The sequence below is a fragment of the Lepisma saccharinum genome, chromosome 3, assembly GCF_977018435.1.
Source record: "Lepisma saccharinum chromosome 3, izLepSacc3.1, whole genome shotgun sequence".
In the NCBI taxonomy this organism is placed as follows: Eukaryota; Metazoa; Arthropoda; class Insecta; order Zygentoma; family Lepismatidae; genus Lepisma; species Lepisma saccharinum.
The window spans coordinates 128,803,830-128,818,981 of record NC_139231.1 but is presented as its reverse complement, the minus strand read 5'-3'; the positions used below and the strand labels follow the sequence as shown (position 1 = coordinate 128,818,981).

At 39.5% G+C, this 15,152-nt stretch overlaps 1 protein-coding gene across 1 annotated transcript in view; it reads right to left on the bottom strand.

The window, feature by feature from the left end:
* Positions 1 to 2,133: 2,133 nt before the first annotated feature.
* LOC145985678 (kielin/chordin-like protein) overlaps positions 2,134 to 15,152 on the bottom strand; it is a 294,740-nt gene continuing 281,721 nt past the window's right edge. Inside the window, exons 48-49 of the mRNA XM_083119746.1 lie at positions 9,522 to 9,702; positions 2,134 to 2,429 (exon numbers count right to left, since the gene is read on the bottom strand). Of these exons, the coding sequence (XP_082975872.1) occupies positions 2,233 to 2,429; positions 9,522 to 9,702 (378 nt within the window). The 3' untranslated portion in view covers positions 2,134 to 2,232. The remainder of the gene's footprint in view (positions 2,430 to 9,521; positions 9,703 to 15,152) is intronic.

Genomic DNA, 15,152 nt, shown 5'->3' with positions numbered 1-15,152 from the left:
ACTTTATCGGTATCAGCCAAAATTTCATATTGGCCCATCCCTGTGAAATTGTAAAGGAGATGGGAGAGGGAAAAGACAAAGAGGAGAGAAAAATATGGGACAATATAACAAAATATGAGTGAAAATGGACAATGTGGAGAGAAAAGTGGGAGAAAATAAAAGATAGGTGCAGAGAAAGAACTAGAGGAGCAGTGTGTGTGAGTAAAGTGGGAAGAAATAATTGAGAGGGGAGGAGAGATGAAACAAGAGGATACAGGGGAGAGAAGAGGAAAGACAAAGTAGAGAATAGTAAGTTTTTCTTTGTAGCTCTCTCTACTTTATTTTATCTACTTTACATTACTCCTTACCCGTCTGCTTCTACATCTCTCTCTCTCTCTCTCTCTCTCTCTCTCTCCAGAAAGACCTAGCCAGCTGACTTCTATTTTGGTAATGGCATGACAGGTATGTATTTGGGTATCCAGGTATTGGGACATAGAATGATAAAGGGACAATAAATTTCAAAGAACACCCATGTTTACACCAGGAGTCAAACCTGAGTAGGTGATGAGGGATAAAAAAAAACAGTACCATGATCGGGAATAAAATTCTGTCCCTATCCCAACTTTTTGGGATCCTGAATAGTTTTTAAATTCCAAGTTATGGTGTTTAGAAGTGGTTAATTCTCCATGCTTTCTCCACCGTGTGTGAAGTTCCTTGAAAATGGCAGTTTTATTCCACTTGGGTGGGAAATAGTGTATAGAATTCAAGATTTACACAGTGTTGTGGAATTTCAAACATTTCATGGCCCAGTCAGGCAATCATGAATTTTTCCCATCCGAAATGTCTGGATTTAAAAAATCTCCATCCTGCACACCCCAAGTGACATCATCAAAAGTTCAACCATTGAACCAGCTTTGTGCAGAGCTCTCTCTTACTACCCACTTGGGAGATAGGGGCAATCATTTGGGGGTGGCATGATTGAAGTATTCCTCGAGTTGGAAGATACATAGCTATGCTAAAGCCTTCTCAAAAATAATAATTTAGCAATATCTCAAAAAGGATTGGAGATATTGCAAAAAGTAAGGATTTTTAGAAGGGTTTTCCAAAACAAACTAGTCCACCCAGTTGCACAATTTGCTCACAATCTCTTAACTTGACTCATCCCACAGATACCAATCATGCCAATACCCCAACACCTGATTATTCTTGCCTTTCCCAGATACATTCAATACAGTCATACAGATAGTAGCAAAACTGCCATTTACTTACTTGTCATCCAGATAGCCATAGTTTTGGTAGCAGTGCTCCCTTCCCTCTTGATACCTGGATATCCATCTTATTGATACTTGTCACTTTTCTTCTTGATGTCAGCTTACTGATCATTTAGATCCTAGCCACCTTGATATCCCTCATTTTGATCCCAGTCCACTTGCTACCAGATTACCAAATGCAATTAATATTATGCCAATACCTGGGCACCTCTTACCTGGAAAAAATGTTACCCACATATCTATCTCAATGCACACAATGATACCTAGGTACCTGCCTTGCATTTAATATTGATACCTAGATATCAGCCATTTCTATACTCGAATACCCATCATGTATGTAACAGTTATTTTTGTACCCAGATACACACATTGATTTTAACTGGATACTCAATACTGGGTTACCTGACTTGTGGATAATACTGATACCTATGCTCATAAACTTCACTGTAATGAAGGGGTCCAGGGTTGGATATCCCGTAGAGGAACATTTGCATGGTAGTTTGGATCCCACTTTAAACTGTAGGTCTTCAATCCTCATAAACCTCATACTTGGGTAATGATTTGATTTGCTACGATGAAATTGATGAAGGGACACTTAACAAAGAATACAGCCATACGCAGGCAAGGATTTTAACCTGGGACCCCTGGCATCGTAGCATGTTGTGCTAACCACCCTGCCATCGAGGCTGGCAATGTCCAAGTATCAGTGTGAACCAGTATTGGTTCAAAGTAATATCAGCTCACCTCTAATATATATACATACACACACTATACATATAATTGGTGAAATTAATAACATTTTTACATTCACATATGCCAATTTAACAGTGTTTATGCAAAGAACATAAGTACATTTTTTATAAAAAAAATATAAAAAGGCCAATACATGTTTCTTATTTTCTTCATAACTACAAAACACATTCACCATAAAAACACTCTCGCAAGCAGTCAGTCTTTTACAATACAACGCACATGGAATGTTCTATGGACACTGATTTGGCCTAATGCATTGCCCATCGTGAAGAACTCTTCCTGCAGGACACTGACAAGAAGGCACACAAGGCTTGAAGCAATGATCCTGAATTACACCTAAAGGTACATCCTTGTTGGCACATGTTCGAGGACAAGGCGGACCACACTCATCAAATATAAGGCCATTTTCTTCAGGACATTGTATGGCTAAAAAGTATTAAAGTTATTTAACAATAAGACCACAATGTAAGTAAATTACATCACAGTACAGCTCTTTTAAATTACATCATACATAGGGCTTACCTGTTGATGACATTCTTACTGTTTCTAGTACTTAAGTGTTGACATTATTTATGAATCATCTTCATATGTCCTGCACAGAAATTGAAACAAAATGCCTCCAACATTTCACAAACTTCTTGTTTGCATCAATAGGAACTGAAGGATTCATATCAGACATTCAAATCCTCTATAATTTTACGACAAATGTAAAGCATGAACAAATCATTAATTTTCTTCTTTAATGATTAGTGTTTTTCATATTTTACATTGCTTTTCTGCCTTTTTAGGCTAATTATGATGAGGAAGAACCTGGAACCTTCAATGGCAAAATAGTTTTATTTAATTAATGTAATTATGCATAAACTGCTCACAAAAATAAAGGTAGTAACCATAGAAATGAACTAAGTGAAAATTTTATTTTAAATATTAAAATTTACAGAAGGAAAGCAAGCCAAAATAAAAATGAATCCATTCAGGATCTCACAACACAGAAGAGCAATGTTCACAGCAGTCAGTTATTTTTTTCTCTCGTCTTTGCCTTGAATATTTTTTTGAAGCAGTGTATCTCGGAGTTAGAAAAAGAACTTGGATATTAGAAATTTACTTTATTAAATCTGGATATACAGAACGATCCATTGAAGTGTAGACTGCCACGTTAGTGTTTGCATTATCGGCAAGCGTGGCACTCCTTGCCCTATGCCGGCACTAGACTGTCCATGAATCAAGCACGTAAGTTTCCATAACTACAGTCAACTCTCGATTCAACAACCTTTCACAGTTCCCGGGAAAAGGGTCGTTATTGGAATTTGCCCCAATTTTCTGCTAAAACGGAGCTCAAACGGACACAAAGATGCCTAGGAGATGGTAACACCATTTATCCTGGTAGTTATACAACCTGTTATGCACAGGATGCGTGTTGTGAGAAGGAAAACAGAACATGAAAACCTTTTCACAAAAAATAATTCAAAATAAGGTTACTTTCTTTCAATTGTGCACAGTCGTTGCTTTTCCAGGAAATTCTTACAATTATAGTTTATGAGAAACCCGTTTGCACTGACACCAATGGAAAGGAAACCAATCTCTCACTTATTGCAAGCGAAACTCAAAGAATCTTGACACCAGTCACACTGGCGCCAGCAAAAGTCGGGAGATAATCGGGCAGAATGAATGTTGGATTTTATACGGGTCTACTGGAGCATTGTCTGTTACAAGATTAATTGGTAAGATTAGATCTCTCGGGAGAAACAACACAACTTTTCTAGCCTCCCCCCCTTGCAAAAAAAAAAAAAAAAGGCAGGGCTGTAATTTTCCTTCTGGTTCGGCTGTGTAAAATACATCGCAAAAAAAAAAGCCACGTTTTCTTTGCTTCAACCAACTTTATTCACCCTTCCCCATTCAAGGGAGCAGTCCAAACTCCCTCCTTGACTTGCATTGTAATCCAGTGTGAAAAAGGAAACGCGCAACTTGCGATCTGTCTTCACCCAATGCGTATTGTAGGACACGTCATTAAACAGCGTCCCAGTCAAAAGTCATTTAGGTTTGGAATTGCATTTCACTTTAAACTGTATATTTAGTCCCAAGTAGCCCATCAGCATAAAATGAACTGAAAACAAGCTTTATGAAACTGCGCATTTTTACATATCAAAATGGGTAGATCGTTATTTACTCTCACGTTAATCGATGATTTAATGTTGGATTTAGGAGTATTCTCGATGTCAAACACCCACTCCTCCAAAAGTTTTCCCCTTGAATAATGTCTTTTTAATCGATCTCAGTGACCATTCCTACATTGAGCTTTTTTTTTTCTTCACATGAATGGTTCTGAAGAAAAGCGGATGCGAATTAAATTTACAGTTTTGCTTATCAGAAGGTGCAGAACATGAAGTTATTTTATCTCTTCTTTTGCTTTCTGGAGATCGAATTTCGTTATCGTCAAATCAAAACAGCTATGCGAGATTCAAAACAATAACTTTTTCCTTTGCGCTAGATGAGTCATTGCTGTTATCGGCAAGCAAGGGCTTTGCAGATGCTAGACAAAACACTGGTGCCAGCTGCATCGTAAAAACAAGGAGACTGGCTGGAAGTTCGAGCAACAGGTGGCGGAAGAGAAAAATTTCAAGCATTTTAAAGAAAACGCAACTATTGAAGACTGAACTTTTAACAGCAGTGTAAAGAAGAAAGAAATGACCCTTGCTTTACGTTTTACCATGCAACAGACAATAATACGGGTAATATTTCCTATGCAGACAACAGCATAAAAAAAACCTGAATTCTGCAATTATCAACATTGCCGTGCACACCAGTGGCGGAGAATAAGCTGGGAAAAGGGGCAGGGGGGGTAATTTTTAATTATTTTTTTTACTGTTTTTGTTCGTTTTCAAGAATATATCCAGAACTGGTTGCCCCAATATAGACGTCAAAGGAAAGGAAGAGGGGTGGGTCCACTTCCACCCTCGCCTGTAATCAGCCCGTGTGCACACACGAGCTAGAAATTCGCCCCTTTGCTGACAGGAAAAAAGGGAGAAGTCAGTCAGCCAACGGAACACTTTTTTGGCAGATATTACGACACAATTAGGAAAACGTATGAAATGGGAAACTGGAGTTATGATGCACGTAAGATCGAAGTAAACTTTTGTGGAAACCTGGATGACAATGCATTAAGCGGGTTGACGATCTTTAGTTCGCCTATGTGGCTTTGATTATTTCTAACAGTTTCGCTTTTTTATGAAGTGTTGCAGGGAACAAAGAACACGTTTTGAATGAAAGCGGTTACTGGAAGTTGTCGGCTACAAGGCCGAGAGTTGCTCACTCATGGGAAGCTACTGAAATCTAGGTCAGAGTTGGACAGATGGGCCAGACTTCCAGGTGCCACGCATCTGTATTTTGGAACATTCCTGTGATCTTATCTCTGAAGGTGGTGTATTTATCGATGAAAGAGCTTGACCTGCCATACACATTGGCAAAGACTGCAAGTCCAGCAGTCATTTTGGGCTGCTCCCCCCCCCCCCACTCCTCACCTGCGAGTTTTCAGCAGCTCTTAGGACAAGGAAACAAGTCAAGGTCAATTTAAAATAACATCCAAGCACATTCGATCTTCTCTTCTCGCGTAGCCAAGAGAAAGCATGGCAAAACAAGCCTGGCACGTTGGGTAGCAGCTGTCAGATGCGGGGTAACATTGGTGCGCTTGAGGGAGGGGAGGGTAGAGGTCAAGTGCTATTGGATATCACTCAAGCATGGTGTGGTGGTGTCCATTTTTAGTTCAGACCCAATTGTGAGAGGTAGAGCACTCGTGAAGGGAATGAGTGGGGGGGGGGGGGGGGAAATGCATTTTTCGGCCGATTTCCTTCAATTTTTCAACTTCCAAATTTTTCAACTTTTTTCTAAATTTTTCATGGTTCCCGGGAAAAGGCTCGTTACTTCGAGGGGGTCGTTATACCCGGGGTCGTAGAATCGAGATTGACTGTAGTTTAAAGAGTGATTTATTCACGACATGGAACTTTACACCGGGAATCTTGTTACAAATCACCTTTCAACTTAATGTGTCGATTGAGTTAACACACATTAATCATGAATAACTACACACTGTGCAGTAGAAAACATTTGCGGTTGAATACACTAGAGAAACACAATATGTAACAAGTACCCTGTCACTTCACAGTTGCCAGACTAATAAACAGGCCACACAATACAAAACAAGGACCCTTGTCACTACACAGTCTCCTGTCTACTTTCAGGATCGCCGTAAAAACTGGTTTCTATCCTTCGCCAGCTTACATTACTGGGTGTCTTAATAAAGATATCTAAAAAATGTGTGCGCATCGAAGGAGACTAGTTTGAACACCTCCTTTTATAAAACTGGTAAGTAAATAAATCACTTTTTAAAATAATTACGGAAACTATTGTGCACTTGCTTCATCGACACACTACGATGCCGACAAACAGTCACGAGTGCCTCACATGCCGATAGCACAACCCTGATGTGTCTGTTGACACTTCAATGGATCACTCTGTATTTGGTATTTATATTCTTGTTTTTACACCACTTTTCTGCTACTTTTGGATAATCACGGTGATAAGGATAAGTAATGCAGATTAAATTGTTGAAGGGATACTCACAAAGAACACACATGCTCAGGTTGGGATTTGAACCAGGTGATGAGATTCATAGTTGATCATTTAACATGCTCAGCCACCAAGTTGGCTAAACCAGGAAAAACAATTTATACTTCTGTAGCCGTAAACACAATAATAAAATTAGACTTGTGCATTCAGTTTGTAACGAACCCGTCTTGTTACAAATTGAATGGGATCCACCTCTCTATGAATAAGCTTTCTTAGAACCTAAGATATTGAAAATTTAATTTTTTTATATAGTTAATATTCAGGGTTGAATCCACTTTTTATAGTTCTTATTTCCTGCACTCGCTTACGCTAGCATCACCGACCCTTTATAAAGGTGAGAGCTTGGCTAGCAGTTCAGTTACACTCTGCCTATGGGCGAGAGAGGTCGAACTCTGCCTATGGGCGAGAGAGGTCGAACTCTGCCTATGGGCGAGAGAGGTCGAACTCTGCCTATGGGCGAGAGAGGTCGAACTCTGCCTATGGGCGAGAGAGGTCGAACTCTGCCTATGGGCGAGAGAGGTCGAACTCTGCCTATGGGCGAGAGAGGTCGAACTCTGCCTATGGGCGAGAGAGGTCGAACTCTGCCTATGGGCGAGAGAGGTCGAACTCTGCCTATGGGCGAGAGAGGTCGAACTCTGCCTATGGGCGAGAGAGGTCGAACTCTGCCTATGGGCGAGAGAGGTCGAACTCTGCCTATGGGCGAGAGAGGTCGAACTCTGCCTATGGGCGAGAGAGGTCGAACTCTGCCTATGGGCGAGAGAGGTCGAACTCTGCCTATGGGCGAGAGAGGTTGAACTCTGCCTATGGGCGAGAGAGAATACTCCACTTTAGAGTGAGAGAACCCACTCTGCCTAACTGGGGAGAGAAATTTAGATAAAATGACCCTTTTTAAACCCCGTCTCATGGACGCTGGGAGTTTAAAGTGATACCCCGTCGTATTGATGCTGGGAAAAGTCACTTCACATAGTTCTTATCCAGCATGGTACACCGTTGCTCCGACGTTTGGGAAAAACCACGTTTCCATGGTAACCTCAAGCTTTCTCTTTTCGGCGACTTTGTGTTAAACCTTTGTGATTGCCGTCTAACAGGGATAATAAGTATAATTATAAAAGAGGTTGTTCTCAAACTGTTATGGGTATACCAGTATCTGTTTCTTTAAAAGTTAAACTGTGTAGTTCGATGACTGAAAGGTTTAAAAGTTGTAACTGGAGATTTCCATACCTATAACTGTATAACCATAGTTTTGATGTATAATCCTACTGTAACTGGTCTAAGCTTCTTTCATGTCTAAAATTAGGTTGAATAAACTTTATATGTAAAAGTCTTTTCTTGAGTTTTTATTTCTGTATCGCTCTGGCAAAACCTTCGGTAGCCCTTAGTAAGTGCACCTACACCCGAACCCTGAGGTAATGGACTTTCATGCCCCGACTGGAGCAAAGGCTAGCATTATGGGTAGTTTATGCAACTAGGTATCTCCATGGTTGAGGAAGACGAACGTTGCCCGGCCCGACAAGATTTACCGTTGTGACCACCGCTTCTCTCCCGGGAACGACCATTGCAAGTTGGATAGTATTTCCATAATTATCAAAACAATAACATTTTGATGCAGGCACCAGTGCACCTTTACTGAACTCATAGCAATCAATACCAATTTATCTGATATACAGGGTAATTGTAAATGATTCATTAGGTTTGAAAGGGCTGCATTAAGAAATATATCACACGTACAATAAAGAATGATGTATGAAAATAAACAGAAACAGACATACTTTCACAAATTTTCAATGTGGCTTCCTTTCGTCACACGACACACATCCATGTGATAGTCTAGTTCACTCCACACGCGCTCTAGCATATCCCTGCTAATGGTCATAAATGCAGCTGTAATGCGATCTGCAGCTCAACCAAAGTTGGTGGTAGTGGTGGCACATACACTGTCTTTCACATGCCCCCAAAGGAAAAAATCACAAACTGTTAGGTTGGGAGATCTAGGAGGTCATGGGAAAAGTGCTAAGTCATCTTCAGCACATCGCCCAATCCAAAGGCATGAGATTTCTTTGTTCAGGTAGCAACACACCTCAGTGTGCCAATAGGGCAGTGCCCCATGAAGTTGGAATAAGAAGTTATTGGAATCCTCTTTCACTTGTGGAAACAACTGCAACATGTGATTGTTCAGTACCCCAGATACGAACGTTATGGCGATTAACCTTGTCACTCAAATGGAATGTCGCCTCGTCACTAAACAGCAGAAGCTCAAGAAAACCAGCGTCCTGCATGGAATTACAAAATCCATATCGTTTGACGAGGTTGTCCGGTTGTAACATTTGCAATAACTGTATGTGGTACGGTTTCAGCCGCAATCAGAATCTTCCAGACAGTTGGTCGTGGAATATCAAGTTCCCGACTGGTATGTTGACTTCTGTGGGCTACGCACAAACTCGCCCTCTCGCTCCACTCTTTCGTCAGAAACGTTTGGACGTCCTGTGCTTTTGCTTTTACCTTTGCACAGGCAACTAGTTTCCTTAAACTGTCAATGCCATTGCAGAATGCTTTGGTGACCTGGCGGTGCAGTTGCTGGCGGAATGCTCGCTGTACGGTAACTATGGAAAAACACTTCTTATATTCCAAAACACAGAATGCTTTCTGCTGCATAGATCCCATTTTGGAAACTAGGTTTCTGCTGCCATCTGTCGGCAGGTGTCAAGGTTGCAAATATGAGAAATTAAACTTTCAGATGTGTTCTTTTATTTCATGATTAGCACACACATATTATATTAATAGTTTTGGAAATATTTCAGTTTAAAACCCGATGAATCATTTATAATTACCCTGTATTATAAATCCCCAATTTATAATCATCAAACAACAAAAATTGAAGAAATAAATGAGACATACCACAAAGTGCACTTGATCTCCATTGTAGCACTACACCAGCCTTTGCACATTCTGCTGAATAAGATGCCAGCACATCACATAAGCAATTGTCATTCTCTCTGCACACACAGAGGTCGTACACACATGATGCGAAATATGGTTCCGGTGGAATAAGTTGGTGACATGGTTGAAACAGGGGTCCCTGGAAAATATATAAAATAATTAGTATATTCTAATACGTTAGAAGGAGCAGAAATATTATTCATTTTTCTCTCCTTTAAATATTATTTCTGCTCCTTTCAAGATGTGAATGTATAAGGCCAGGTGACAGCTTTTGAAATATATCAGAAGACAGTAAGAAGACATATTGTGTTTCTGAGTCATTCAAGTTGGTCCATTACTGTTATCCAGCAGAAATTTGGAAAGGGGCCATCTACAAACAATTTCAGTCACATGTGAAATGCCCAACCTGGAGTGGCAGGGTGTCTGTTGGAAGCCAAATCGTACCAGATCAGAGAAGGCATCCAACTTATACTAACTGCATAATTCGAAGGGTGCACATGTACACCCAACAGTAAAAGAAATAGTAGGCAAATTGTCCATCACCATTTTCATTCAGTCCGTTTGCACAATGTGATGATCATGAATTGAAGTAAAAACGTCAATAGGCAGAGGACAACATCTCCTTTCTATCAACAGAATTCATTCCTTAAAACAGCACAGGGTGTGGAATAAAGAGTAATAAAAATAGTGATGGACAATTTGCCTACTATTATCTTTGCCTTTGACTCTGCACTTCGCAACATCTTATTTGACCGCCCCGAAAGAATTCTAAGTCCCGAAATCATAAACTTAGCAACATTGCACTTCGGCTCCAGGTGAAAGTGGCCAACTTTGAGTAGGTCCATCCACTAGAAGAAAAACGCTGCGGTGAGAGGTTTTCAATTTAACACGTTCCATGAACTTAGAAACTACAAACTGCTATTATAATACACAATCAAACAGAAATAATAAGTTGGAAAAAGAACCTTGAGTGATATTTACGATTCTGCTCGCTCGACTTGAAATTTTGGGGGTTTGAAACAGGGTATAACTTCATGAAGTTAACGTAGAGCAGTTGGTTAGGCGCTACTATCCTTATTTTTTGTCAAGCGTGAAAGGTCACCGGTTCAAATACCACCCTCTCCTTCTTTCTTTTCTTTATTTTTTGTTTGCTGAACAGATACCGTTGATATTAGAATATTTAAAAAATGAATCCGATACACATTCTGCTCATATTTCCCCTTAGAAGTTAGAGATTTCCAGGATTTAAAGTTAAAACTTTTCTTTTTAGTTATTGAGTCATATGTTGTGTTAACACACACATCATGATTAATTCACAAATCACATATATGTATTCAGGATGCAAAATGTAATGTTATTTAAGTTATGTATTTTTGTTCTTCACTGACACCTAAAATATTGATTATTTGATTTCGATATACTAAAAAAAGATATACAGTTATGTTAAATAATGGTGTAGTGCAGTACTGTAGCGAAGGAGAGCATTTAATGAGTTCAAATTGCTAAGATTGGTAATTTTATGTCCGTTCCTTCATAATGACTGTTTTCAATCCACTCACCACCATCTTACCATGCATCTAAAACTAATAATAAATCGCTAATTAACATAAGTAAATTGTTATTGCGACGAAGGCCGATTCGATAAGAAACTACTAATAAGTATTTATGTAGTGAGTGACAAACAAAAAAATCAAAACCTCAGAATGATCGTTAATTCGTAACTGCTTTGTATCTAAAATATTTGTCTTATTTCAACAGAAAGTATGAATATCAGATATAAGAAACTTTCCCCACTAACTTTGCAATATTCCAAACCACCATTACAGACTTAACTCTACGTAACTTGATTCTGCGCATCCCACGTGGCATGTGATTTCCTCCTATAATCGAAATAACTTCCTCTTACTATTTCCTTTCACCTCGTGAAACACAGAGACGACCAATGATAAAATTTACATCCAACGATAAACTCCTGAAAAAATCCTGCCTAGGTGGAGAATCGAACCTACGACCTCCCTCGTAAATATCAAGCAGGCTACCTCTTCTCCAGATAGCTCATGTTAATATTTGCTACCAGTTTGAAGAAAGCAAATTCACACATAATGTCATATCTATAATTTCCTCATGGGAATTGTCATGAGGAAACGAATTCAGATAAAATTGAGAATCGCTGAAAGGGAAAAATGATGAACTTGTCTATTAGCGTTTTGTCATATTTTGTAAATTGTGTAAAAATTCCGTGTTTTGAACAAGCAATCGTTTAGTTACGAAGTATGTTGTTGTTTGTTTAAAATAGGAACAAGAGAGCAAAAAGGAGTCATTTGAACCAGACCCCGTTTGACAAGAAACTTCAGCTTTTTACCAAAGACTGTATGAAAAGAGAGAGGAAATGGATATTCAACGTATGAAATATAAAATATGTTTGAAATTAAAACAATGGAAACCTTGAAAGATAATACTAACGAAGTTCAAGCTATGAAAAACATATTTTCGTGGTGGAAAACTCCAAGTCATTTTCGAAATATAAACTTGATTTTTTTCTGTATTATAGAGTGGAGATATGGGACGATACGATCCCTCAGAAAGAGAATTTTAAGTAAGCTATCTCCCACTTTTTCAATGGTCATAATTACTAATTAGAGTCCGGAAGTTGATGAAAAATCAACTTTTTTTCTGACCCTTAAAAACAAGGCTAAACCTGATATCATGTCCGCTTCACTTCAGTTAGAGCCGGAAAACACTTTCTATTTTACATTTTGTTTTTGCATTTCTCGGCCTTTTTTGGCTTTTAGTTTATTTGTCAGTATTTTAACAGTTTTTGTTGCATTTTTACTTATTTTAGAGGTTTATTTTTCTCCTCCCCTGTTGTTTCGTGCATTTTAAATGCATTTACTAGTAAAACTTACATATTTAGATGTCTTGACATGGTCCTTTTAGCAAATTCACCATGAATTGAAAATACGGTCAATGGAAAAGCATAATATTATTCTTAACTGAAATGTTTGGCAATGGATTAAAATACTTTGTGTGAGATCTACTTTGAGGTTCTTTTTCTGGACACTTATCGCTTTAATCTGTAGTTTTAAAGTAAAATTAGTCACAATATTAAATGCAATTACACTCTGGTATACGCGAAGCAGAACTGTATTTTCGGATGCTGGCCGACTACAGTATCATAGAAGGCCCACTCTGAAAGGAGATGAATTGGTTGATTTGGTGTTTTAAGTCAACTTTATGCATAGTAAGGCTAATCGGGACTGGACCTAGAGTTTGAAGTGGGATCCGAACCGAGTGCATAAAATAACGTGAACCGTGTGGTTTAGGGGGATCGTTTGCTTATGGAAAGGAAGATCATGGGTTCAAACCTACTTCTTTGCAAAATCTTTTTCGGGAAGTAAACGGCTTTGGACGAGAATGCTTATCTACGTTTCTTGGATATTTTCGTTGATATTTATGCGATTTATGTCCAGCATTTCCGGATGCAGAAAGTTGACATGTAAGTTCTTAATATGTTTTAACTTATAACAGCTGAATGAAAGGAAAAGCATTTCCTAAAATCCTGCCAATCAGTGAAAGATTAAAAACATTAGTAGAAGCATTACTTGAGGCATGCACAGTGGCGAGGATTATGGAGTGTGGAGGGGCACTATGCTAAACATTATCTACCAAGGGAAAGGAACTGTCCTTGCCCCCCTCCCCCACCTTGCCCCATCAGTTTTGAAACCCAATCGCCGCCACTGAGTATGCATCGCATAAATATTTACAGTAATATCATATAATCTTATATTACGTTATTAGAACACTTCGTACTCGGTAAATAAAAAGGAAAAAATAATAAGGAAGGGGTGGGATTTGAACCTACGATGTTTCGATTTTGACGAAAACAGTAAAAAACGAAAGTGCTGTCATCTAACCAACTACTCCAAGAGATTGCTAACAGAAACCTCAGTAAAGAACGTAAATCTCAGTTGAAGCAACATTGTGCCGGAGTTTCGAACCATTTTTCGCCAAGAACCGAGGAAAAGACACACTTTGCAGAATCGTGTGGTGTTGTGCAAGATATCTTTACTAAACATTTCACATAAAATCATCATAAATTTTCCTTCTTGCATTCAAATGTGACCGCAATTCTTTCCAGGTGGATGAGAACCTGTTCAGTGTTTCACAATGCACATAAATTTCCCTATTTTCAAATTCAGAACGAATAATCTTGAAATATTTTCAACATTCGTATTTCCACTTAACAATTTTTATCTACTCATATATTTTATTACTGCTTTAGGGTATCTTTACTTTATGGAATGTGAAAGAATGAAAAAAAAAAAATGATAAGAGCGTTTTCATTTAGGCAGAAAAAATGTTACAAAGTTGGCTGCTACTCTTAGTTGACTCTGAAGACCTATGCTGCCAAATTTACGAATTCCGGACTTTGAAATTTTTCAAGGCAGTCAAATAAGATGTTGCGAAGTGTACATATTAAACATTTGTAATGTGTATATTTTATATATAGGATAAAAGGAAGGAGGGCCACAAGGGCTAAATAAAAAGTTAAAGAGGAGAGAGGAAACACTCACCGGACAAAGAAAAAAATCAAATTTTCGTGATGGTATGTCACATCTTCAGGAGTAGAGAGACGTTGTATAACTAAGTGACTAGAGGGAAGAGTAAGCATGACCTGCAGTGTTGCCAGGTCCCGAAGGAAAAAAAAGTGTTGACAGTACCACAAAAAAAAAATTGGTTGTTTCGCCTGGCTTGTCGAAAACTGTGAGTGGTGGGGGGGGGGCGTTGGTTGGGAAAAGGTGGTGGTGAGGGTGAGGATAGGGGATGAGGGGCGTTACTGGGTGGCCTTGTTCAGGCCTGGAGGTGTGTTTGCATTCATGGTCGATATGTAGGCCCTCTCCCATCTTCTACGTATTGGGGTGTTTTCTGGTTAGGGTATAGGAGATGGATCATCTCTACCCGGAAGCAGTCATTAAACGGAATATTGTGGTGATTTGGTGCGAATGGCAACAGCAAAGCCCAGGTTTTGGGTAGAGGAGCGGTGGTTGTTGATGCAGAGGTTCAGGGCTGTGGATGTTTCCCCCAGGTAGAAGCTTCCACAGATGTTGGACGTATGTGCAGGTTTCTTGGTGGTAGTGGTATGTGATCTCCACAGTGATCCTGAAACCAAAGTTGTTTTCAAATGCCCCCCCCCCCCACCTACAAAACATCCTGGTCCACTACAAACCTTCACCACACATCCAACACCCCCCTGCCCATAAATGCAACTGCCCCAGGTGCAAGACCTGCCCCATCCTCATCACTTCTCACACCCTCCAGGTGCACACGGCCACTGGCAAATTTACCCTCCATCCCAAAGGGACCTGCCATGCCTCAAACCTTATCTACATCCTCACCTGCAACATCTGTGGTGATTTTCACCTGGGGGAAACATCAACGGCCCTCAACTTCTGCGTCAATAACCACCATTCCTCCACCCACAACCTGGACTTCACTGTCGCCGTCCACACCAACCACCACAACATCAGTTTCAACGACTGCTTCCGGGTAGAGATTATCCATCTCCTATACCCTAACCAGAAAACACCC